The 23,928-nt window shown below is 50.8% G+C and overlaps 7 protein-coding genes across 7 annotated transcripts; 1 reads left to right on the top strand and 6 right to left on the bottom strand.

Moving 5' to 3' along the window:
* Window positions 1-78: 78 nt before the first annotated feature.
* NCS54_01455600 (Alpha-L-rhamnosidase) lies at window positions 79-1,475 on the bottom strand (the record flags this gene model as incomplete). The annotated part of the gene is made up of 4 exons (XM_053159702.1): window positions 79-692; window positions 744-888; window positions 940-1,382; window positions 1,442-1,475. 4 exons carry the CDS (start codon window positions 1,473-1,475, stop codon window positions 79-81), a joined length of 1,236 nt encoding a protein of 411 aa, XP_053015677.1.
* A 767-nt stretch (window positions 1,476-2,242) lies between these two features.
* On the bottom strand, window positions 2,243-4,894 carry NCS54_01455500 (Alpha-L-rhamnosidase; the record flags this gene model as incomplete). The annotated part of the gene is made up of 1 exon (XM_053159701.1): window positions 2,243-4,894. One exon carries the CDS (start codon window positions 4,892-4,894, stop codon window positions 2,243-2,245), a length of 2,652 nt encoding a protein of 883 aa, XP_053015676.1.
* A 1,721-nt stretch (window positions 4,895-6,615) lies between these two features.
* NCS54_01455400 (Hypothetical protein) lies at window positions 6,616-8,700 on the top strand (the record flags this gene model as incomplete). The annotated part of the gene is made up of 2 exons (XM_053159700.1): window positions 6,616-6,644; window positions 6,693-8,700. The coding sequence occupies 2 exons, from the start codon at window positions 6,616-6,618 to the stop codon at window positions 8,698-8,700; spliced, it is 2,037 nt and encodes a 678-aa protein (XP_053015675.1).
* Window positions 8,701-8,946: 246 nt separating this feature from the next.
* Window positions 8,947-10,083, bottom strand: NCS54_01455300 (Epimerase domain-containing protein; the record flags this gene model as incomplete). The annotated part of the gene is made up of 3 exons (XM_053159699.1): window positions 8,947-9,297; window positions 9,434-9,699; window positions 9,825-10,083. The coding sequence occupies 3 exons, from the start codon at window positions 10,081-10,083 to the stop codon at window positions 8,947-8,949; spliced, it is 876 nt and encodes a 291-aa protein (XP_053015674.1).
* Window positions 10,084-10,504: 421 nt separating this feature from the next.
* Window positions 10,505-12,055, bottom strand: NCS54_01455200 (MFS domain-containing protein; the record flags this gene model as incomplete). Its single annotated transcript, XM_053159698.1, has 1 exon — window positions 10,505-12,055. The coding sequence occupies one exon, from the start codon at window positions 12,053-12,055 to the stop codon at window positions 10,505-10,507; it is 1,551 nt and encodes a 516-aa protein (XP_053015673.1).
* A 4,439-nt stretch (window positions 12,056-16,494) lies between these two features.
* NCS54_01455100 (Amidase) lies at window positions 16,495-18,526 on the bottom strand (the record flags this gene model as incomplete). The annotated part of the gene is made up of 4 exons (XM_053159697.1): window positions 16,495-17,615; window positions 17,672-18,288; window positions 18,335-18,412; window positions 18,462-18,526. 4 exons carry the CDS (start codon window positions 18,524-18,526, stop codon window positions 16,495-16,497), a joined length of 1,881 nt encoding a protein of 626 aa, XP_053015672.1.
* A 3,252-nt stretch (window positions 18,527-21,778) lies between these two features.
* Window positions 21,779-22,906, bottom strand: NCS54_01455000 (AB hydrolase-1 domain-containing protein; the record flags this gene model as incomplete). The annotated part of the gene is made up of 3 exons (XM_053159696.1): window positions 21,779-22,661; window positions 22,733-22,815; window positions 22,877-22,906. The coding sequence occupies 3 exons, from the start codon at window positions 22,904-22,906 to the stop codon at window positions 21,779-21,781; spliced, it is 996 nt and encodes a 331-aa protein (XP_053015671.1).
* Window positions 22,907-23,928: the final 1,022 nt, after the last annotated feature.

Genomic DNA, 23,928 nt, shown 5'->3' with positions numbered 1-23,928 from the left:
GGTCGGGATACACTCAGACAACGTGGGAAATAGCCAGGTCCACGATTACTACCGATGTAATGTTCAGGCGTCTTCATTCTATACATTGGGAACAACGAGTCCCCTAATTGAAAGGCCCGACGGTTCAAATCCTTGATCCACAACCTCAAAACAGTGTTGACCAGGAGGAATCTCTCCTCTCATATGAAGAGTTGTGACCGCCAAGGTATCCGGGGTCGCGCTGGGAAGAAAAGCCAGCTTGCATGTGAGACCGTCAACTGCTACGACGAGGTTTTGCTCCTTCTCAAAAGAGCTAGTGTACTGAATAGCCAAGGTCAATCTGCTAACCGTTTCTCGGCTCTCAAAAGTAACCTTGGAAGCGGTGGCGGCGTTCTCGTTGTCAGGTTTATACATGGTAAATGGGATGGCATCTCTGGTCCCGCCGGCTCTAGCATCCAGGACAAAGCTGTCGATATTCTCCAGGGTGACGGTCCGACCACTGATGTTGAGTGGCAGCCACACGTATGTACTACGTGGTAGCGGAGGATGCTCCCAGCGGTCTCCCATGTACAGCACAGACGACCCCAAATTCAGAATAAAGGTGACTTGTGAGCCGTAGGTGGCTGTTCCGGCCTCAGCAAAGAGCTTCCAAGGCTCCCATGGTCCAGTCAAAGATGTTGAGGTCGTGTACATGTTGTCGTTGAGCTCCCAGCCTGCCATAAAAATTAGAAACAGACCCTTGTATGAAGGTGATAACTACTAACCAGTGAGCTGCGAAGCGAGCAGATAGTAGATGCCATTCCGCTTAATCGTGGCAGGGCTCTCTAGATGCTCTGGGAACAGGTGGAGCATCTTGGTGACGGAGAGATAGTCGTTAGACAGCTCGTAAATGCGAAGTCCATTGGGACGCTGGTTTCTCATGTCAGCAGCGGCCAGCCGCCAACCAGAGAGAAGACTCACATCTTCGCTCATCAGGTAAGCTTTATCATCGTCGTCAACAAAAACCCCGATGTCACGGCTCTCAAAGCCTAGAGGTCGGAGGCTTCCCCTGTACTGAAAACGACCAGTGACGGTATCGCAGACTGCGACACCCACTTTGGCATCCTTGTACTCCTGGTCTTCAATATGCATCCACATGACATATTTGTTGGTCAACTTGTTGTAAATGACCTTCGGACGCTCCACAAGACGACCAGGGCCTAGGTCGCCAGACCCCTGACGGCTCAGAACAGGGCCCTCATACTTCCACTGCGCAAGGTCATTGCTACTGTAGCAGTTGATGTTCTGGAAGCATGTGCCTTGTGTCTTGTCCTCGCCATGCCAATACCACGTGGCTCCCACTTTGAGGAAGCCTCCGCCGTGGGCCTGGATGTGCCGTCCGTTGCTGGCAGTCCATGTAGCCCCTAAGAAATTTTGGATGTCAGCACATCATCTCGCCTAAGAAAATTCAAGTAATACAAACCTGGGAATACTTGAAGGTCGGTTGTTTCAGCCATGTTCGACAATTACATGCAAAGTGTTCCTGTGTTCACACTCTGGGAAGTGACAACTTGTCTTGACTACCCTGTCCTACCTATTGCTAGACAAGCCTCACGGATATTATACCTCCTGCTGCATCTCGGTTCATTTCGCGTCATATTGTGCCGAGACAGGTGAGCGTAGGCACCATGGCGTGGTTCTGGGATTTACGGATTCGGTGCGTATATTCGGGCCCGAATGCGTGAAGGTGGTCACATGGTGCAGTTTGCGGTGCCTTTCACTGAAGGGTGGCGTGTTTGATGGTGTTAACGGCTATTCTATGTTGTGGATACAGCCGGATGAATGTCTTTAGTTATTATAGGTGTCTGCATCTGTGGAGAGGCTGAATACTACGGAGGTATTATAAGCTAAATATGTTGAATGTGAACCCGTGAAAAGACACTGGATTGTTGGCTCGGGGTAATTTGTGCCGAAAGCCTTCTCGGGGCGCTTGGACCTGTGTGTCAGTCCCGAAGTACATTGTATCTATCACTGCTCCAAACGAGAGCTTTCCTCAAAAACACTTCGGCAAGCGGACAATAGTAGTTTTGTTGCTCGGACATATGACCCGTTTTTAGAAATAGGGAACATGACAGAATTGAAGTTATTCAACCTCATTACATACCCAAAAATAGCAAGGAGGTTTGGCTATTTATGTGTTCAACCATCCACAGTACAATGTTATTTGGCTTGAAGGGATGTTCAATTACAGCAATCTAAATGCTTCCTCTATATATGGACTAACTCAACTCTGATCACCCTTACTCAGGGAATAGTGAGGGTCATGGAACTCGTAGAAACCAGAGCCAATCTCAAAAGTCTCACCTCCACCTGGCATGACCACCCGAGCCTTCGAGTTTGGAGGAATAGTTACCTTCAAGTGAAATCCCTTTCTTCCAGCCGCTTCCTCCCCTTCCTCTATCCACCACTGCACATCGACAGTCCCATATCCACTTACATATCTTGTCTCAGCGCTCATGACAATTCCCCCTGGTACTGGTGCAACTATCGCCTCCTTCCACCCCGGACAACCCTGCCTTAGCCCACCAACTGTTCCATGGATCCAGTCTGCTACGGATCCGAACGCGTAATGGTTGAAGCTCGTCATTCCACAGCCGTTGACACTCCCGTCGGGCAAGAGACTATCCCACCTCTCCCATGTTGTCGTTGCCCCTTGAACCACCTGGTACAGCCAAGAGGGCACTCGGGTTTGCAGTAGCATCTTGTAGAAATCTTGTGTGGCGCCCACCTTCCGTAGAGAATGGCCGAGTGTCCATGTTCCTGCGAAACCGGTCCCGACAAGGTATTCGTTCTTGGAAATAATCTCGCGGAGAGCGTTTGCTGCTTTCATGCGGTCATATTCATCTACCAAGACGTCAAAGTACAGCATCAAAGAGTAGGCCGTCTGAGTTCGATCGCGAGGCTCGCCGTCCGTCAGCCAGGTATCCCTAAAGGCTTGACGTAGCTTGACGGCCTGCTCCTCATACTTTATGACCTGATTCATCTTGTTCAGGCTTCTTGACATTCGTGCGACAACATCAGTCATGCCGATCAAGTAGGCGTCTGCAACAAAGTGCTTGTCCGTGGTAGCTGCCCCAGCGTCTGACTCGGGAGCCAAAGGGTCCAGCCAGTCACCCCATTGGTACCCTTGCTTGTTCCAGAGACCTGATGCCTCTCGATCGACACCGATATCGAGCCAAGCTTGAGCCTGTTCATACTGCTCTTCCAGCATGTCCAAGTCCCCGTAAGCCTGCCAAGCTTGCCAGGGACCGGCGACAGCGACGTCACCCCAGATAGCTGTGGGAACCGGTGGCCAGTTTCCTTCGATAGGTCGGTCAGGCGCTGTGATGGGGACATAGTGAGGAACATTCATGGATCCATCTCGTTGCATCTCAGCCCAAGCATCTCGGTGCCAGCCTCGCCAGAAGCCGGAGCAGTCATGCAAGAAATTTGCTGTGGCGGCAAAAGCCGTAACATCGCCCGTCCATCCAATTCGTTCATCACGCTGAGGGCAGTCGGTCGGTATAGAGATAAAGTTTCCCTTCATTGACCAGCGAACATTCTGGTGAAATTGGTTGAGAAGCGGGTTACTGCAATGGAACCAACCCGTTTGTTCTAAGTCAGAATGGACCACCACTGCAGTGACAGAAGTTTCGTCGAACGTATCTGTTTCTGGCCAGCCGTCGATCTGTATGTAGCGAAAACCATGGTAAGAAAATCGAGGCTCCAGTACTTGGCTGTCCTGGCCGTTGAGGGTGAATGTGTCGCGTGCCTTGGCAGAGCGCAAGGGGAGGATGGCAATCTCCTCGTCCTCGATGACTTCCGCGTGAGAGATGGAAACTTGGTCACCAGACTGACCGCTGATTTTGATGCGAACCCATCCTGCTAAGTTCTGACCAAAGTCTGCGAGGAGCTTGCCCTTAGGAGAGGTCCAGATTCGGACTGGCTTTCGTTCTTCGATCCGGCGTACTGGCGGAGCATCCGGCGACATTAGGGCTCCCTTGATGCGAGGCAGCTCAATGACTGCGGCCCAATTGTTGTCATCATCAGCCGCCTCTGTCAAAGAAGATTCTAGTCTGGAATCGTATACTTCGCCGTCGTATATCTGAGAGTCGACCAACGGTCCTGTGCTGGCAGTCCACGACGAGTCTGTTTGAACCTTGACGATGGAACCATCTGCGAGAGTGACATGTAGCAATGACAGAAGGCCAATCTTGTCCCCCCAGTGGTTCCGTGTCACACTGGGATCGAAGCTGAACAGTCTTCCGCAATACCATCCTTCGGCAACAGTGACTTGAATGACATTACGGCCATCGTGTAACAGGCCGCTGACATCAAAGGTGTTGTAAACATGTCGATGATGGTAAGACTGTAGGCCAGGTGCCAGGACATGATCTCCCACACGCTCGCCGTTGATGTGAGCTTCATAAAGACCGAGTGCAGTGATATAGAGTCGTGCTACGCATAGGCCTCTTGAGTTGAGATCGAAAGACTTGCGGAAGTAGACAGGTCTCTTGGGCTTATCGTGCTCAATCTTCCAAGAGGCAGCGATAGCTATCGCACCGCCCCAGCTCACCTCGTCAAGAAGGCCGGCTTCGACTGTAGCCCACGCAGACCACGGAGTTGAAGCCCGCCCAGGCTGGCCATGGGCACGAACACGAACCTCCGCGGACTCGCGTGAGGCTAATGGGCTTTCAGGCCATGGAACCAGCAAAGAGTCATTGCTGGAGACGTGATATGATGCGAGAGCTCCTCGTCTGATTTCGAGATCATAGGCGTTTTGTTCCCAGTCAACGACATTGCCGCCGAAGCGCCATGAGATACGAGGCCGTGGCTCGCCTATTCCAAGGGCATCGCGGTGATGTTCAAAAGTGACCTTGGATATGAAGACTGCCATTGGTGCCTCGAGTAGTTTGAAATTGGCGATGTGACTGTCTTGGATGGTAAGCCTCTACTTTCTTTTGATCGAATCTGGGTTTGTTTTGTCGTACGAGAGGCGAACCGACTGGTAGAACTCATAGCCTGAATTGATAGCGGAAAGAAGAGAACAGGGCATAATTATCCCATGAGTTTGTTACCCAAGTCCCAAGTCCCAGACGAGGCTACCGCATCTGATGCCAGAACACGCCACTATTGGCGGTTGAGGGGTCGTCTTTGGTGCCTCAGACATTGAAAGAAACCATTAGGATGACTACATCACCTCCGCCATGACCGGCTAAAGTCGGTGGACGAGGTTGGATTTACGGATCGAATACGAAAGTGTTGAAGCCAACCCGAGAGCATGACCAGGCTTGGGATGCACCGCCTGGCTTGGCGTGTTTAGACCATGACTGTCCTATTTACCCACCCCATAGGGAAATAAGCTACGCATGGGCCGAGCCAAGGAGACCTGGCTTGTTCGTTGATCACGAGAGACACTGCGTCTTCACTAACCCCTGAATCATTCAACCTTTCCAGAAACAATTCCCTTTGCAGTGCTAGTTCCCCTTGACTTTCATGGCGCCTGCCATGCTTGTGAAGCTGCCAGGACTACTGAATGTGAGCATTTTCAAGATTCGTTCGGATATCTTCGCGTTCTTAATTCGCTGGCACACGTTGGGTGAGTGACAAGTGTTGAAGCTGCATTGTATCCTGCAGTAAACGAAATATGTCTAATCTGTTTCCTTCAGAAGGCAAGGATCTGGACTCCTTGCTTCCGCTACTGACGCCTCTTTCTTCCCCTATCCTTCCTTTCACGGGTGTAAAAATGTAGAGGGTCTCAATCTACTCTAGATGGTAGGTTGAACCGCTCCGTGGCGCCTTGGCAATGGAGAACTATCGACGTAGGTTGGCATATCTTACTCATCGGTCCGAAGCTTCCGATCTTTTTTCTCAGCTGACGTTATAGCGAGGTGGTTTTTGCCAGCATAATCAAACCTGGTCGAGTGACCTCGAGCTATACGCGTAAACCCCAATTCATGGTTCGATATGCTCCAGGAAAGAAGCTAATGCAGCCTGTCGGCCGTTCCCTCGGCGTTTCGCTGCATAATTGGACCGAGGGCCTGGACCTTTCCCCTTGATAACCCCTCGTGCTGCTTACCCCCTGGGGCCCCGCGTGATGATGCGGGGGATTCCCAAACTCCTGTCACACTATTATCAAGGTTGTTTTTTTGTTCATTAGAAGGCGGAGAAAGTCCGGGGGTTTTCGGTTAGGTACTCTATCTAGAGCGCGCCAAGACGCTTCATCCTGTTTTGGGGAAGCTGAACTCAGGGGCCATAAGCTGCAAAGATGCAGTTTAATGGGCGATTGGATCGGCTTCACCGGCGCTTCTTTCCAACTCCTCTTTGAGGAGATGGGGGGAGCGGAGTTTTGCATGAATGATGAGGTTGTGCGGAACGACAAGAGATGTGGTGATGGAGACGATTAATAATGCGAAAATTGCTACTATACGATATTTCGTTAACGATACGACAATTCTCACTCGCATGCTTGGAGTTTGAAAAAAGTATAATAGACACAAGCAAGGCCACATCAATTTCAGTTTGAAACATTCCAAGCAGCTTCTTCGCTTCAATTGTTTTGACCTTTTCTCATAGACTGTCTCACCTTCTGGGCCCAGCCCTCCACTGTCTGCAACCATGCTGCCCTTCACTACGAGACAGTTATGGTAGGGAACTTCCATGTCATTCCATTCAAAGTGCTCACACTTCAACAGGCTCTGTTTCTATGCTACTGTCGTGTTGCCGGGAACCGTTGATGCTCTTACTTCGCCCATCATTGCCAAAGGCCCCGACTGCGAGACCAGGAACGGTGCTGTTCTTGTCACCCCCAATTGCGTCGATGCTACCTACAAGACGGTTATCATTGACGCGGAGACTGATGTCACCGCTCCCGTCCCCCATCACAAAATCTCGGGACACTTTGATGGAACCACCATCGACTTCAACATTTACTTCCCCAAGACCGGATGGGACGGGAGATTCTTCCAGCTCGTGTACCCGACTCAGAACTCGACAGCTGAAGATCGAAGCATAGGATTTGGTGCTGACAGCGGTGGTTATACCAACCATGTCGCCGGAGGAGGTGGCTACCGCGCTGATGCTGCCGTGGCGAAGCTGTCGAGGAAGCTCGCAGCCGATTACTATAAGAAACCCAACGCCAAAATCTACGGTTACGTCTACGGCGCAAGCGGCGGCTCCATGGTGACTGTCGGGGCCATCGAGAACACCTTTGATGTCTGGCAGGGTGCTCTCGCCATGGTCCAAGCCGTTCCAGTCTCCAACCCCAACAACTTTTGCATGCGGGCGTTTGCCGGTCTCGTGTTGGAGGGCCAAAAGGACAAACTGATATCTGCCGCTCGGCCTGGCAGTGACTTGAATCCCTTCAAGGACCTTGACCCCATGAGACGAGAGGTTCTTACTGAAGTTACGGAGCTCGGCATTCCCCTTGCAGCTTGGGAAGACTGGGAGGGCGTCACGCAGAATAGGACCAACTTCCTGCGCACATTTCGACTCCTTGTTCCCCCCACCATAGCCTCTTTCGATCCCACCTACGTCGATGACTTCTGGACCAAGAAGGGCTATCTTGGAACGGAAAAGTCTACTCTTGGTGATTTCTATCGGAAATCGATATACGAGTATGATGCCGTCGTCCAAAGGGTTGATGTCGATGCCAGCAACGTCCCAGTTTCCATTACCCTTAACAAAGTCCCTTCGAAGCCGCCAGCATTCGGCCTTCAGTTCATAATCCAGTCAAAAGATGGTAAAGGAGAACTCTTCACGGCACAGCTCGACAAGAGCTCAAAGACGGCTGTCATTGACCCTGGACAAAACCCCAACATCCTTGCGTCAGTCTCCAAGGGAACCAAACTTCGCGTCGATAACCGAGCATGGCTTGCTGGCTCGGTATGCCACAGATACCAAGTGCCCACTAGACCTGGCTTCTATGGATATGACTATCTTCGTACGGCTGACGGAAAGCCAAAATACCCCCAGCGCAGCACACTCATCGCCGACACCATCTCACGAGGAGCCAGTGGTGGCGGTTTGTGGACCGGAAACATCACTGGCAAGATGATAGTCCTGGACACTCTCAAGGACTATGACGCCATGCCATGGCATGCAGACTGGTACAAAGAGCAAGTCCGTAACGCGCTCGGAGACCGCTTTGACGATAACTACCGCCTGCATTACGCTGAAAACGCCGATCACTTCATTGAACCGGTTGAGGTGCCTCAGACCACGCGTCTTGTCAATTACATCGATATGGCCGAACAACATCTCCGGGATCTGAGTGTCTGGGTGGAAAAGGGAAGAACTCCTCCTACGGGAACTTCTTATGGCGTGACGGATGGACAAGTCAAGGTCCCCGCCACTGCCGTGCAGCGCAAGGGCATCCAGCCTATTGTAAACCTGACTTCTGGCGGAAAGACTTCAGTCACCACCAGGGCTGGACGCTCTGTATCTTTCAACGCGCACATTGAAGTTCCCACTGGCACTGGATCCGTCACCTCGGTAGACTGGGACTTTGAGGGAACCGGAATATTTGTCAAGAAGGACTTTGGGAAGGCCAAGGGTGTCATGGACGTCACGGTTTCTCAAACCTACAGGAAGAAGGGGACCTACTACGTCGCGGTTCGTGTGGCTTCCAACCGCAAGGGCGATGCCAAGACTCCTTATGCCCAAATTCAGAACCTTGGCCGCATGAAGGTGGTTGTCAACTAGTGACAATGACTCTACCCAGCCCAATTGGTGCTTAAACCTCTCGCAGAGTCAGTCTGTTGTCTCATGGAGGGGCGGTGATGGGCGTATCATGGCGATCGTGAGACAGTATGGCTCTTTCTCAACAGCTCTTGAGATTCCTCCAGAGCTTTACTTCTCAATATTATATGGTAGATAACAATATTGATTGTGAAGCTTTGTTGATCTATAACCACATCGATGTAGATACTCAGATACAGGAGGGCAGCGTCAATTCACCAACTCGGCAGTATTAGCCGAGACGCTCTCTTCCAAGCTGGCAAACCCAGTGCCATACACCTCAACAAGTAGCTCCTCCGCCCGCTGGGCTGGCTCATCAACTGCCAGATCATTCTCATCATCTAAAACGTGCTTGTATCCTTTCTGGGGGAATTGCCTCCTGAGAATGTTGATGATGGCATTTGACTTCACAGGCCCAGCCACCGCAAAGATGCGTTCAGACTCTAGTGAAAGATGAGCCAGAGCGACACAATGTAGCCGCGCGTCATCCTGTACGTTGACAAAGTGCTGAGCAGGGATCTTGAGGTCGACGTCGTAGTCTGCTCCGCAAAGGGCCTTGACCTAGCGAGAAGATGTTGGATAGCCTTGATGGGTAGAACTAATAATTGGGCCAATGTTCGCGTTGAGGAGAACTTCTTTTGTTAGCAAGAGTGTTAAGAATGGAAGAATGCAATGGCACCGTGCCCATGTTAACTACCAAGTTAGGCTTGTTCTTCTTGACCCAAGCCATAATTCGTCGCTCAGCTTCAACTTTACTGGCCGCGTAGACAACATCTCCCTCAGGACCCGGTAGATTCGCCTTTCTGACAGCTCCGTCGTTGAAAGTTTTGGTAGTGATGGCGAGTCTTTTATCCGGACTCAGAAATGTGGCCGCAAAAGAGGAAGACGTGTAGATAAAGCATTTTGTGCTTGACTCCTTCGCTGCAGCTTTGATGCCGTTGATGGCTACATCCACGACGTTTTCTATCGCAATATGGGCATTGATCGAGATTGTAGTATCAGTTGCAACGTGAATGAAGCCAGAGGCGCTTGATGTTGGATGAGATTGGTGAGCAGGTCAACCACACTGGAGATGCTTGTGATCTGACCTGCGACCACATTCTCAAAGGCGCCCTTGGCAACCATGTCTGGCACCTCAAATAGTTCAAAGTTCTCCACTCCATAACGGCTCTGGAAGTGCTCCTTTACCCATGCGTTCTTCTCGGTACTCCGGGTAGTCCTGCGGACCCTGAAGCCGACGCGGAGGGCTTGGTCCGCAACGTGTGAGCCAACGAGACCACTGACACCAGTGACGACAACCCAGCCACCATGGGGAACAGCAGGCTTGGGGATGTTGAAAAGAACCATTTTTTTTTTTTTTTTTTTTTTTTCAAATGAGGGAGTCAAAGGGGCGCAGGGGCTAACGCAGTGGCGCCCATGATAGCAGACTCGGTGATTTATAGCCGTATCTGGAACGGGTTTCACGTGCAGATTCGTCTAATCTCTGAACCAACAAGTGCCAAGGAGAGGAGTGTGAGTATTGCCACTTATCCTCAACTCATTGTCGTCACACTGTAGCCTCTCGGTTATTGGTTCTAGAGACATCATTTACGCCCTCAGTCAAGAGCTTAACTTGCCCTAAAGGGTCAAGTATCGATTTTGGCAATACGGCCCAACTACAGCTAAATTTCCAATCCTACAGCCCAATACAGTGCTTAGAAATCCATCCACAAACGGAGATAATGACAGAATTAGCTCCGAGCAATTTTGGGTGATGCCTGACAACTACTCAAACCTTGTCCTTATGAGACGCAGTCGGGGCAAGTTCAACAACCTCGCCATTCTTCATGTTCAGATCCTCCCCAACGGCAGCAGCAGCATTCTCAAAAGCCTCATAACCATCGAAAACAGTGGCAATTTCCTCCAGAGTCATGCCAGTAGTCTCCACAAAGGTGAAATAGATGATGAGCAAAAGGATCAGGTTCCAAAAGACGCATGGGAGGTAATATCGCCACCCAATCGCGCCGATACCGATGGGGCTAAGATAACTGTTGATGAAGGCAGTAAGGTTGATTGTGAGCAAGGTGATGGAAAAGTAGATACTGCGCTGCTTGGTGGTGACAGCTTCAATGGGATAGGCGATGACCAGCGGAATCCAGCATAGGCAGGCGAAGAAGCTTCCAGAGAATATCATGACGAGAACTCCAATACCAAAGCCGAGCTTCGGGTTCTTGTCATACTCGGCGGACAAAGCAGTCCAGATGATAAAGGTGACGTTGGTTCCAAGGGCCGAGATAAGAAAAATGGTTCGTCGTCCGACCTTGGGGATGATCATAGCCGCGATAAAGGCAACGATCCAGTTCCAAACGTTGAGGAGGGCGTTGATCAGAGTCTTCTGAGACTGGGTCCTCATACCGATTTGATCGAGAATAAGAGGGAGGTAGTTGGCAGTATAACCACCTCCGATCGACTGTGAACCGATGGCTGTCCACATACAAATCCAAAGACGATGACGGTTTCCTTTGGTACCGACAACGCTCTTGAGGCCATCCCAGTTGAGCTTGATCTGCGTCTGATCCGCCTCAATGCCAGCGATAATCTCCTGTAACTCCAGGCGAACGAGCTCGGTCTCAACACCGTCTCCGTGCCACTTGATGAGAATCTTGCGGGCTTCCTCGACACGACCCTTGGAGATGAGCCATCTGGGACTTTCAGGGCAGAACCAAACCATGATAGCCTGGTAAGTGGGAATGATGGCCTGAAGAATGCAAGGAAGCCTCCAAGACCAATTCGACTCTATCGGATAAGTGCCAAACGTAGCCCAGCCTCCGATGATTAGACCGATAAAGATGTTTGTGTTGTAGAATGCGGTAATTGAGACTCGTTGCTTGGGATGCGCGAGCTCAGATACAAGAACTGGCGCTGCTGCTTGTTGAAGGACAACGCCCAGTCCGATGAGCACCTTGCCGCCGACAAACATCTCAAAGTTGGTGGCCCAGGTCTGCATAATAGCAATGCCCACAACCATAACGGCGCCGGCGGAGCACAGTGGTCGTCTACCAAAGTACTCGACCAACGGGCCGCATATAAGGCAGCCCACGATACCACCAACGGACACAGAGGCACCGAAGAAGCCAAGTCTCGAGCCAGTGGGATGGCCAAACTCATCCATAAAAGCATCAATGGATTGGAGTCCATTGGTCAAGCTGTTGTCGAATCCCACCGCCGCTGAAGTGAGGAGGGGCGCAATGAGAAGAAGGTAGAGCTTGATCAGACTGGGTACTTTGTACCAAGGCGGAGAGTCTCGGATGAGCTCATGCATACGCTCCCGGTCAGCCATGATGAGCTTGGGTAAGGCGATCTAGTTGAGGCAATTATTGATCGAAACAAGATGAGAAATGATGTGAGATATAAGCTGGATCGAATTCACTTCCGGACCGGCATGCGGCGAGGTATATATAGGGGCCTTCGTGATGGTTGTGTGTCCTTCATTCGTTTCTTTCTCTCCCGAGCTGCCCTTAGCAAGAGCCGGGGCTCTTTTACACAGTAACTACGCAAAAGGTGCAAACATGCGATGCTTGGTCCACCTCTCCCGCGCCCCCATGGGGTACTGTCTACATGTCCTTCCCCCATGGGGGAGGAATTCTACTGATGTAGCATGTGGCGTTAGTGGACCAGCGGGAGCGTGGAAAAGCCTCCGGGCAACCTTAACCTCACGGCAAATAACAATTGCACGGCGGAGACGACCGGGTAGAGGGGGAGAACTGGCAGTCTCTTCCGGCTAAATGAAAAGCGTGACCAAGGTCTGGACTCTCTGAGCATTGAGGATGATCGACTCACGCTACGCTATGCCAACTCTCGTGGCCACGCATTGCGGAAGAGAGCCCGGCTCTTTGTCCCGAGGCTTGCCGAGTTCGTCAGCACCCCAGACTTAATGATTATCGGCCCATGGTTAGGTTAACAACCATCCATGATGTTGGACTAACGAGCGAGTCAAGCAAACGGGGAGGTGGGCCATCTCCCCTGGAACAGGATTAGAATATTCGCATTTGATACGTAAAATCCCCCTCAATCGCCAAACCCAACCTGGGGCTGATTTTACGCTTTTTGCGGCTAAATACTGCATTGCGCCTCATCTGGACCGACTTGGGCCATCATTCTCTGAGCTTTCGTGTCGCGTCTGGTTACTCATCTAGGACAGATTCCCTCTTTAAGCAATGCGAGCCGCTGGCGTAGAATGATCCATGCTACCAACTTCTCCGTGTCGACATTAAGAATGAACCGTATCATGTCAAATCATGCTGGTTGCGCTTAAGATAACCCAAGTTTTTGTCCCCTTGCAGACCTAACACAGTTCTCGGGCGAAACCACAGCGAGCTTGCAAACAAGCAAATGCTGATCTTCTCGTGAACTTCTCACAGGGTCTAGTTCGCCTCAAGTCAACCATCTTATTGAAGCTCTATCGGCCCTTTCAAGGGATCTACCTACTTGACTTTTGTTTCTCTTTTTTCAACAGAACCTCAGCCCTGGAGAACACCCCGTGCTTGACAACAGCTCATTGGATACACTTTCTTCAACTACTTCTGTCAATATGGACTCTCCATGGGAATCTTTGACCAAGTGGATTTGGCTTCCGGGCTACGATGACTCCCGCAATCCCGGCAGCATTGTGCTCTTCCGCAGGGAGTTCGAGCTATTAGACACCTCGCCTATGAGCATCAATGTTACAGCCGATTCTCGCTATCGTCTATATCTCAACGGTCATCTCATCAGCTTTGGTCCCTGCAAGGGCACGCCGCTGCACTGGCATTACGAGACAGTCGATGCAACGCCTCACCTTCGACCTGGGACAAACGTCATCGCTGCGCAGGTACTTCGCTACTCTCCGGCACATAGAGGCAACACCTCTATCATGCGAACCGGAACTCCAGGTTTCATGCTCCTTGCAAGAAGTGAAGGAGTGAGATCCCCCTTAACCCTCGGTATAACCTTGTCGCTAACCTGTTTAGTTTCTTCTGGCCACCGATGAACGATGGTCATGCATCGAAGACACGTCCACTGCATTCCTAGGACAGTCTGAAATGGACCTCTTTCTCTCTGTTAACGAAAAGGTTCAAGGGAGCTTGAGGCATTTCGGATGGGAGATGCCAGGTTTTGATGACCACGCTTGGTCAAAGGCAAAGGGCCTCCTTGACGACAATCCGATGCCGGACTTTTCTATTTTGCCTTGGAATCTCTTCCCTCGCAGTATTCCAGCCTTGACATACATCCCCAAGCGCTTCAAGGGTGTTGTAAAGGTCATCAAGGTGTCTGGTGTTTCCCCCCAAAAAGCACTGGAGGAATGGAACTCACTCTTGATCCGCGGCAAACCAGTCACCATTCCTGCCAACAGCAAGGTTTTGCTCGATATCCAGGCTGCAGAATACACAACGGGGTATTTAACATTCACTTTCGATAATGGCGCTGGAGCACACGTTGGGCATCTCAGTGCCGAGTCCTACGAGCTGGAGCCTCGTGATCGCGAGATCACCCGAAAGAAAGGGAACAGGGTCGATTTTCAGAACGGACATCTCAACGGCGTCTGGGATGAATATGTCGTCGCTGGTCGCCAATCTGAAGTCTATGAAACTTTTTGGTTCCGCGCCTTCAGGTTCCTGCGAGTCAAGGTCAACACAAAGGCTGAGTCACTGATCATCTCTGACATCTCGTACAAAGAAACAAACTATCCTTTGGACGTCAGAGCCAAATTCAAGGCACAGTCTTCTCCAATGAAGCAGCAGTTCTGGGACATCTCTTTGCGTACTTTGAAGAACTGTATGCATGAAACCTACGAAGATTGCCCATACTACGAACAGTCACAATTCTTGTTCGACACACGAACGCAGATCTTGTTGACCTACATTGTGTCCGGTGACGATCGTCTCGCGCGCAAGGCATTGCTTGACTTCCATTCCAGCTTGAGACCCCACGGCCTGATTGCTATGCGTTATCCAGCTCACACCAATCTGTCTCTGCCAGGCTTCTCACTCTTCTTCCCCATGATGGTACACGACCACATCATGTACAAAGGCGATGTCTCACTGGCGAAACGGTTCTTTCCCACCATTGATACCATCCTCGGCTACTACGACCGTCAACTCACGGAGCAGGGGCTGATTGGGCCCTTGGATCGGAGATTTTGGTCTTTTGTCGACTGGGTGGATGACTGGGAGTGGGGAGTACCTCCGGCATCCAAGGTTGGGCCAGTGACATACTTCAGTCTGGTCTATGCTATGGCTTTGGAGTACTCGGCAGAGGTGGCTAGATTCATAGGGAGAGATGGTTTGGCGACTGAGTACCTTTATCGAAAAGCGACCGTCATATCTGCCATCAACGCGCACTGCTTTGACGGGACCTGGTACTATGATGGACCAATCGATACCTTCTCAGAGTCTCCTGTAGACTGGCGAAGCCAACATTGCCAGATCTACGCCGTTCTTTCAGGGGCTATTGAGGGTAACGAAGCAAGAGATTTGATCAACAGGGCCCTTGACGACAAGGCCGTACACGAGGTGACACTGTCACAGGCATTCTACCTCTTCAGGGCGCTCGAGAAAACAGGCTTGTACGAGAAAAGGCAGGAGTACTGGGGATCGTGGGAAGCCATGGTAGCTGAAGGGCTCGACACCTGGGCTGAAACGCTGGTGAGCCCTAGGAGTGACTGCCATGCCTGGTCTGCGGGTGAGTCCCATTTTCTCACTTCTCTTCCCAAGCGAGAACTTCAACCAATTTCATCAAGCAGACACATCACTAACATTTTGGTTTACACAAAGTTCCTCTCTACGAACTATCCACCATGATCCTCGGCGTAAATCCAGCGCACCCCGGCTTCGCGGTTGCAGATGTCAAGCCACTGCCAGCCTTACTCAAAGAAGTTGATTCCAAGATTGTAACTCCCTCTGGCATGCTTCATATCCGCTGGGCGCCTGCAGATCCTCCGGTAGACAATAACCAAGAGTCTGGGACGAGGCGAGTGTATCTGAAAATTGATGGACCCCCCGGCTTGCAAGTCAACCTCTACAGACCCGGAGACTCGGAATCTGTTGTCACATTTAAGGGACACTTTGAGGGTGATTACTGGCTTACCTGATTCTCTAATCACAGATATCTCTTTCTGGTCATTATAGAACTTTCAAGTCACAGTTGGTAGGTGGCGTGCAAAGAGCCTCCAGCCTGGGTACCTAGGTACCTATTGTCATTGGGCTCCTATCTAGTTTTACAAAGACTGTTGAAAGAAATCGCTCGATTGATGCCTCACGAGATTGGACGCTCTTTTGGAGTACTTGGTCTCTTGAAAGTGCTCTAAACAGAAATGCAAGGCGAATAACTAACAAAATACATATGCCACCTGTCCTTTTCCCACATGAGTCAAAAAGAAGACCAACAGGACCGACCGTGGATCGAACACGGGACCTAGGGATCTGCAATCCCTCGCTCGTACCGCTGAGCTATCGATCCTTTGTGGGTGTAGAACGCCCGTCCTCAATTTGGTTAGTGAAGAGCGAGAGAGCAACCAACCGGGTGCCTGCGTTCTCTATCACAATGTTTAGCAATGATCCCTCAGGTTCCATACAGACGGCTTTCGAAATATTCCCATGATAAATTACCGCAATTCATGTTCTCCACGTTTGGGCACCGATTTTGACAAAATATTCAATCTTTTTAAAGTGTTCTCTATGAAAACGCAAGGCTAATAACTGACAAAACAAATTGCTATGGGTATATTCTCTCTCCTTCATGCTATAAGCTCCCCTCCTTTTCATTCGGGCAAGACTTTTCTCTCGCCTGCGAGAGCATCTTTGCCTGCTTAATCATGTCCTCCCAGATAGGTGGCCTGCATCGCCTCTCACTTCCGGCAGCCTCGGCATCGACACCAAAGTCAAGCAGCGCCTTCTCGCTGCACCACTCTCCAGTCGCCATCAGGCCAATTGGCACTTTGCCTTCCGTCTTCTCATCCGCTTCCTCGCCCGCTCTGTCTTGTCCTTCCGGGATCACGAACCCAGCCGGGACTGAGATGGATGGAAGTCCGCAGAAATTGGCCAGCCACACATAAGTCATGCTCTCTATCGTGAGGTTGCCATCGCTGACTCCGTACTTCAACTCGCTCTCCCCACCTCGGATTGGGGCACCCGCACAAGCCGTGGTAGGTGTGATAATGAGCATTCCTGGATACATCTGCCACAGATGAGAGAGATGTTGCATCAAAAGGCTTCGAAGCTTTTGAGCAAGAAGATAATCTGTAGCTGGTGTCGTACGTCCAACTGCAAGCAAGATCTTTGTCGCAGCTGTGATATCCTTTGTGTCCGGCAAAAGGGAAGCCGCATCCGTCAAGACAGTCATTGCATGCGCAATTTGCCCCTCCTCTGTGAAAGGAATGCCAATTGGCACAACGGTATAGCCATGGTCGGTACAGAGCTTGCCCACTAGACTTCTAGTCAAGTCCTGAACCCCCAATGCCGCACATGAGAACCATGGTTCATAGACTCCGAGAAGTTTCGTCGACGGCCTCGAGGGCTCCCGGCAGAGTTGAGGAAACGGCGAGGAAGGATGAGGGTCTGCGATAGTCTCGTAGACGGTAGCGAGAGAGTACATGTCGGCTGCCATAGGTCCTTGGACGGAGCAAGTCGGAGCCGGGTTTGGTGTCGGATATGAAGAGAGACGGCCGTGAGTAGGCTTGAGACCAAAGACTGAACAGTATGCGGCTGGGACACGAAGACTTCCGCCAGCGTCACCTCCGAGAGCGATTGGGATCAAGCCAGCACCGACTGCATAACCAGCTCCCGATGAGCTTCCGCCAGCATAATACCCAGCGTTGAAGGGGTTGAGTGGTGTGCCATGATTGGGATTGTTACCGGTAGTATCTTGCCAAAAGTTAGAATGGTAATCGCCGTGTGTAATAAGAGTGTCGTATGCTCACCCATACCAAACTCATGCATAGTGAGCTTCCCCAGAATAACAACACCCGCCTCTTGTAGCTTTCGCACACTCCAGTTGGTGATGGAGCCACTCTTCACAGCTCGTCCGGCGTAGTTCTTGTTTGAACCCATCGTCATATCGTAACCGTCGAGATCGAAATCATCCTTGATTGACGCAGGGACACCATCAAGAGGGCCAAGGGATCGGTTTTGTCGATAGCGAATAGTCGATTCTTCGGCGGCTTTGAGAACCAGGTCCACCTTGGTGTCGATCCATGCTGTCGAATGCTTCCCTTGAGGGCTGATATCACGTCGGATCAATGATAACAGGGCGCGGGCAACATCGGTCGGCGTCGCCTGTCCGGACAAGTACATAGCTCGGTAATCGGAAACTGAATAGTATGGGGTCTCGGTCATCGGCTCGGATGGTACAAGTGTTGGCGATGAAGGAGTAGCAAGGTCAAACTCGTCATCTGAGGAGGTATTGTCGCATGGAATGGGAATGACTGCTGGGTCGTATCGTGCTTCGTAGCACTCGAGCTCTTGTCGAATATTGCGTAACGAATCGAAGCGGGCATTGTGCCAAACCAACTCTCGGACCAGCCGAACCCATTCAATCCTGCTAGAGTTAGATGCATATTGGTAGTATCACAGCAATGACTTACAGAAAAGCAAAGATGACCAAGAACGGTCCTCTTAAAACAGGGTTTGCTAACTTTCCTCTCTGCAAGACACTCTCGGGCCTACCCCAAGTCAGCACATATCCCCAAAGTCGATCGCATGTTGACTGACCCTTGTGTGGGCTTCGGGTAGTTTAAAAACCCAGTGGGCTCTCTTGGAGTGGCTTGAGGGTCCATCGCTTTGTCACGTCGTGATCGACAGGGGCGGCGGGGCTCAAGCGGCACCTTGTAGATCGAATTGAAGATAACGCAAGAAAATAAAGAGAAATGATGAAAGAATTCAACCGCCAAGAACGCTCAGAATGTGATGTGAAATGAAGAGTCAAACGAACACATGTTGACGGTCTGGAGGAGTGGTTTATAGGAGAGCGGTCAAGCAGAGCCAGATACCAAGAGTCCATCGAGATTAAGCCAAGACAGCCAATCATGACGAAAATATCCCTTGTTTACCAACAGCACACGACCAAAATGGCTAGTTCATAGCTGTTGCTATTCTTTCAGATGCATCTTGACCCAGGTTATCGGGTCCAGCACGACACGTTGGTGGGTTTCAGCCAGATTCCAACAAGCCACCTCTAGACGGGGAAGCTGAAACTGGAAACATGTCCGGCAACGTAGCGTCGGAGATTTCTTGGACTGGCAGCGTTTGGCTGGCTGTGACTGCAGAGCCGCAGGGCGAAGCGAGAAAGCCACCTCCGTAGCCCTTGCTTCCGGACCCGAATGGGCAGTCGGCGAGGCCGAGAGGGAGCGAAAAGAGGTTGGTGCGATCTGGAGGCTTGCAGCTTTGGTCTGACTGCGGTCTCAGCTGCGCCACTATTCGCACTAACGCTGTGCTAAGATTCTATAACGCTTCGCTTCTGCAGCGGCTTTTCCGTTTGGGTATTTGGAACGGGACGTTTAATGTGCGAAACGCGCGGCTTGAGACAAACAATTTCTTCCATTGAAGAACTCATGACGTGGACATTATTCCGACAGAGCAACGAGCGGGTTGGCTCAAGGCCAGAGCATGATCGACCATGGTTATCAGATGGGGGATCTTATCAGCACGGATCTTTTCGGGAATCAAGCCCAATACCCCAGGCTTCTCAATAACTCGTGCATCAACGCACAATATTTCGGAAAATACGCTCGCTTTGTTTGCTAGCTTGGAGGCCTACTCAATAGCGACCTCGTGTTTATTCTTTTTATCTCTTTATTCACTGCATCACTGGCTGTTGGCTCTTCATCCTCCCTAGCGCGACCAAGCATTCCAATAGTCCCCCGCTATAGGCTTGGCGGCCGGTAATAGTCTCTCTGCGTTGTCCAGTCTCGACCGCGAGATGCATAAGCGAACTGCTTGGCCAGTAGCCCAGCGGTTGAGCCTCCACCAACAGTTGAACAATGGAGCAAAGGAAGAGGCTGGATCAGCTGAGGTTGGCATTGAATCGGAGATGTGCGCAGGGCCTTCAGCCCTAACAGGCTCTGGCTGGAATAGTCAACCTAAATAGAGCGATCTTGTGGCTTGCGTAGACGGCATGGATTTCCGCCTTTGGAGCGTTTGTTCCGTTGAATCGGTAACGGCAAGCCCTTGTCAGTTACCTCGACGCGCGCCACGCGCCTTCTCCCGCTAATGGCGATACGGATGGCGCAGATGACGAGGCTATTGGCAGAAAGAATGGGTCATCTTCGCGCCAGGCGAAATCCCTATAGAAAGCAGCCGCGACGATAGTCACCTCTCAAATTCATCTACTCATCTGGAAGGACTTCAAGCCCCAGCGAGGGAATGCTGGAATAGCATTTCGCATATGATTTCCTGGTACTTTATAAAAGAGATAGACTAGCGATTGATGCTTTAGCAAAGGAATAGATCAAAGATTGACCATCGTATAAATGGAATGGGTAAGCGATCGACCAAAAATGAAACCACCTTGACCACCATCCATCCGCCCACCCCTTAATAATACAGAGTGTCACTTCTCATCGACTCGAAAACCAACCCAACAACCCACCCACAACACCGCCGACCGCTCCGCCAATCGCGGCTCACATCCAACTACCTCCCACAAAGAACCTGGCGGCAGCACCAATCGCGGCACCAACAACTGCCCCTCCAAAATTCCAAGCTTCATTGTTCCGTTGCTTATGTGTCTTGGGCTTTTGGGTGTTCTCCTGGTTCGCTTTTTGTGCTCACAAGGTTGTTCTGCTTTCTCTTGGGCAGGATCTAATCCCTCTCGAGACTGTGGTCCCTCTTGAGGCTCTGTTTTCTCTCCAGCAGGCTTTGGCTTCTCCCTAGGTATGTAATTAATTAGTCCAGTCATTTTCGCTTAGATTGCAACACCTACTTCAACTTCAGCTTAGAAACTCTCTTAGATAGCCTTTCCATCACGTAAATTATGGCCTTCGTATTCGTGCAGCAGTACCTCAACTTGCCGCACAGCGCCTTGATGGCTCGTCCGATGCACACAACCCAGCCAACTTTATCCCACTTGGTAGACTTGACTTGAAAAAAAGGCTGTGCTCTTGTGGAATTTTGTCAAAATCTTGTCCGCCTTTTTGAGGCAAGCTGACACCCATACAGACATAGCCACCTCGTAACGCTGCTGCAAGGGTGGTGAGGCTCGCGGCGAGAATCAAGGGATCTGCTATTGAGTGCAGTTGGACACCGAGGTACCAGTTCTTGCAGGGAATGGTTCAAAAAGCATTTTTCAACAGGCCCAGTAGTAGCGGACAACAAGGAGCAGAGGACTGATGAGGGACAGTTCACATAGACCTTGAATACGAGATGGGCAGTATACCTATATAGATATTGCCTTCCTACTTTCTGCCTCGGTCATGAATCTTCCTGATGCAACTACATGAAGACGCGAAGCTTGCTGCCAGGCTTGTCACCAAATTTCTTAGTACTATGAGGAACTAAGACATCACTGGCTTATCAAACAACTGTTTATGCGGGCGTCATGCAAATAAGCAGCAGTCGACACCCTCGAGAGGTGCATAAAGAGACGGATTTTCGTTTGGCTAGTAGTGATCAAGTATGCTCTCAATCTTGCATGAGACTTGGTAGAGTTGGCTGAGAGCTCAGTCTCGGCAGGGGTTTCAGCAACGGCGGTCTCAGCAGCAGGCATCTCCCCGACAGGGGCAGCAGCAGCGGCGATAGCCGACTTGGTGGCACTGGAGGTGGGAGGAACAGAGCCACTACCGCTGGTGCTCCTAGAGGTCCACTTGTTCTTCAGAGACAGGTAGTGCTACGAGTTGCAGCCATAATTAAGGACGGTAAGGTAGTACAAAATAAATATTGTATTGCGCAAGGTTTAGCTATAGTTTAAATTTGAATAGTAGGGAGGTGGAAAGGTAGATAAAACCCGAGGGAGACATTGTAAAGTAGTAGATGAGCTAGTAGCGTACGCTCATCTCTATCGGTTGGCTTCTTTTCTATCTTGAACGCGGACTTCAAGCGTCAAGGAAGTAGACAAGTGACTCGACCCACTGCTTGGCAAACTGGAAGAGGTGCCCATGGCCGGAGTCGGAGTAAAGGTGAAGCTGAGCGTTTGGCAGTTGCTGTTGCAGCAAAAACGAGTTGATTGTGGGTGCTAAGACGTCAGTCTTGCCGTTGGTCACCAAGATGGGGGCCTTGATAGTCTTGATCTGGTCGAAATATGTCGAGTTTTGAGTGAAGTCTAAAATAGCCTTCAAGTGCGACGAAGTGCCAGGCTCCTGGATTGACGCCGTCCTGTTTTCACCCTTGACCTGGCGCTCGGAGGCTCGGGTTATCCAGGCAATGCCTGCGGCCTCGCTCGTCTCGGATGGATAGAAGAACAGGCTCAAGATGTCCTCGATAGAGACCTCGGGCTGCCTGGCTTTCTCAAACGTTCCCGGGGCGACCTCCTGCGTACCTGTGCCGTTTCCAATAATCGAGCCGGCCAACACCAGCTTCTCGACGAGGTCAGGATAGTTGATACCGACGTGCTGGGCAACACCACCACCCATAGAGAAACCAAACACGTTCGCCTTCTTAACGCCAATGGCAGCGAGGAAGTCCGCAGCTGTGTCACCCTGCTTGGCAATCGAGTCGGCGACAACACCCTCGCTGTGGCCAACACCGGCATTGTTGAAGAGGATAACCTCCCGGGATTCGGCAATGTAGTTGAACAGTAGCGGGTCGGCAATGTCCATGCTGGCGCGGAAGTTGGGGAGGAAAACGACCGGGAGGGCGCCGGATTTGGCACCGAAACGACGGTAGGCGAGCTTGTCGCCGTTGACCTTGACGTATCGCGTCTTGACGGTCTGGGCCAACTTGGGCGGGGGGTCAACAAGTCCAAAGCGGACATCAGGCCTAGTAATTGTCAACGACGCCTCGGCAGAACAAAACCACACGTTGGTGGGTTGGGGGTGCGCGGCGCTTACTTGGCGGCGGCAAAGGCCGTTGCCGTTACGGCGTAGAAGAGACCAGTCAGGAATTTCATGTTGCGGTAGTATTGAGAGACTTGCTGATATGAATGAGTGAGTCCATTTCCTCCTCATCGGCACCTTGCTCGTGAGTTCTTATACACAACTGCTACTGCCAAACTGATTTATCATCACGACTGATGTTCAAAAGTCCGCTCTAGGAAGTCCGCTCTAGGAATGGGGATCCATTGGCCCCAGCCGATTAGCGTCAATGATGGCCGAGGTTGGTGACGTGATCCGTGTCTTGGAGTGAGTCGTCATTGAGAAGTTGCAAGACAACGAACGGCACTCGTGCGAACGACTGCCTGGATTAGTGATTAAATAATCTTTCCAGAGTTGCAAGACCACGGCACTTGTGTGCACGGCTGAATTACGTACTGTAGTATTCGCAGACGGGCCAACATCCCACCGACGGGGCAATTAAACGGGATGATCGGGGCAAATTGTTCAATGCCGTGGAAAAACGAACCCCCTGATAGACTACTTCCCATTTGTGGAGGTTTAATTAAGCTTCTGCTAATACAGAACCTTATTCATATCACGAGCTACAGTTAACAATAGATACGCGTATACACTTCTCTAACCTGCAGATTTCTTTAAAGAGATACTGTAAGTACTAGCCTGAATCTCACTATTTCTCTGTTCACATTTGGTCAAATCATCTCATATGGACAGACCTCTTAACCCATCGGGTTATTCCACGCAAGTCGTGACGGATAATTCCCACATTTTAATGTTCATAGGGTTTAACGACATTTAATATTATTCTTTATCCGTGAGACATCAGGTATAGCAACTAGGATTTAGTTTATTAATAATATATCGACATTCTCTAGTGAAATGGGCTGACCATCGATATTAAGTAGTGGCCATAGGTATATACTTCGTGGGAGCAGTGGATACTCCGAGTGATCTCCTATGTTAGTGTTACTTACGGCTCTCTCCTGTTGCGGATGCAGGGAGATCAGTGCAGTCAGCTGTTCTGTCGCAGGCGTTAACCTCAGCTGAGAAACAAGGCATTGGTGTATTTGCGGCTAAGTAAGCCAAATGCTAAGCGGACGAATAATGATGGATAGTTGAGCTCGGGGTAGTCCACGCCAAGTTTTGACGGGCTGAAGGGAGCTGCATGCTTGTTCCGAGACTTGCCACGTCTG

The sequence above is a fragment of the Fusarium falciforme genome, chromosome 12 (genome assembly GCF_026873545.1).
Source record: "Fusarium falciforme chromosome 12, complete sequence".
NCBI classification, from domain to species: Eukaryota; Fungi; Ascomycota; class Sordariomycetes; order Hypocreales; family Nectriaceae; genus Fusarium; species Fusarium falciforme.
Note: the sequence above shows the minus strand (reverse complement) of the source record. Positions and strands in the feature narration are given on the sequence as shown.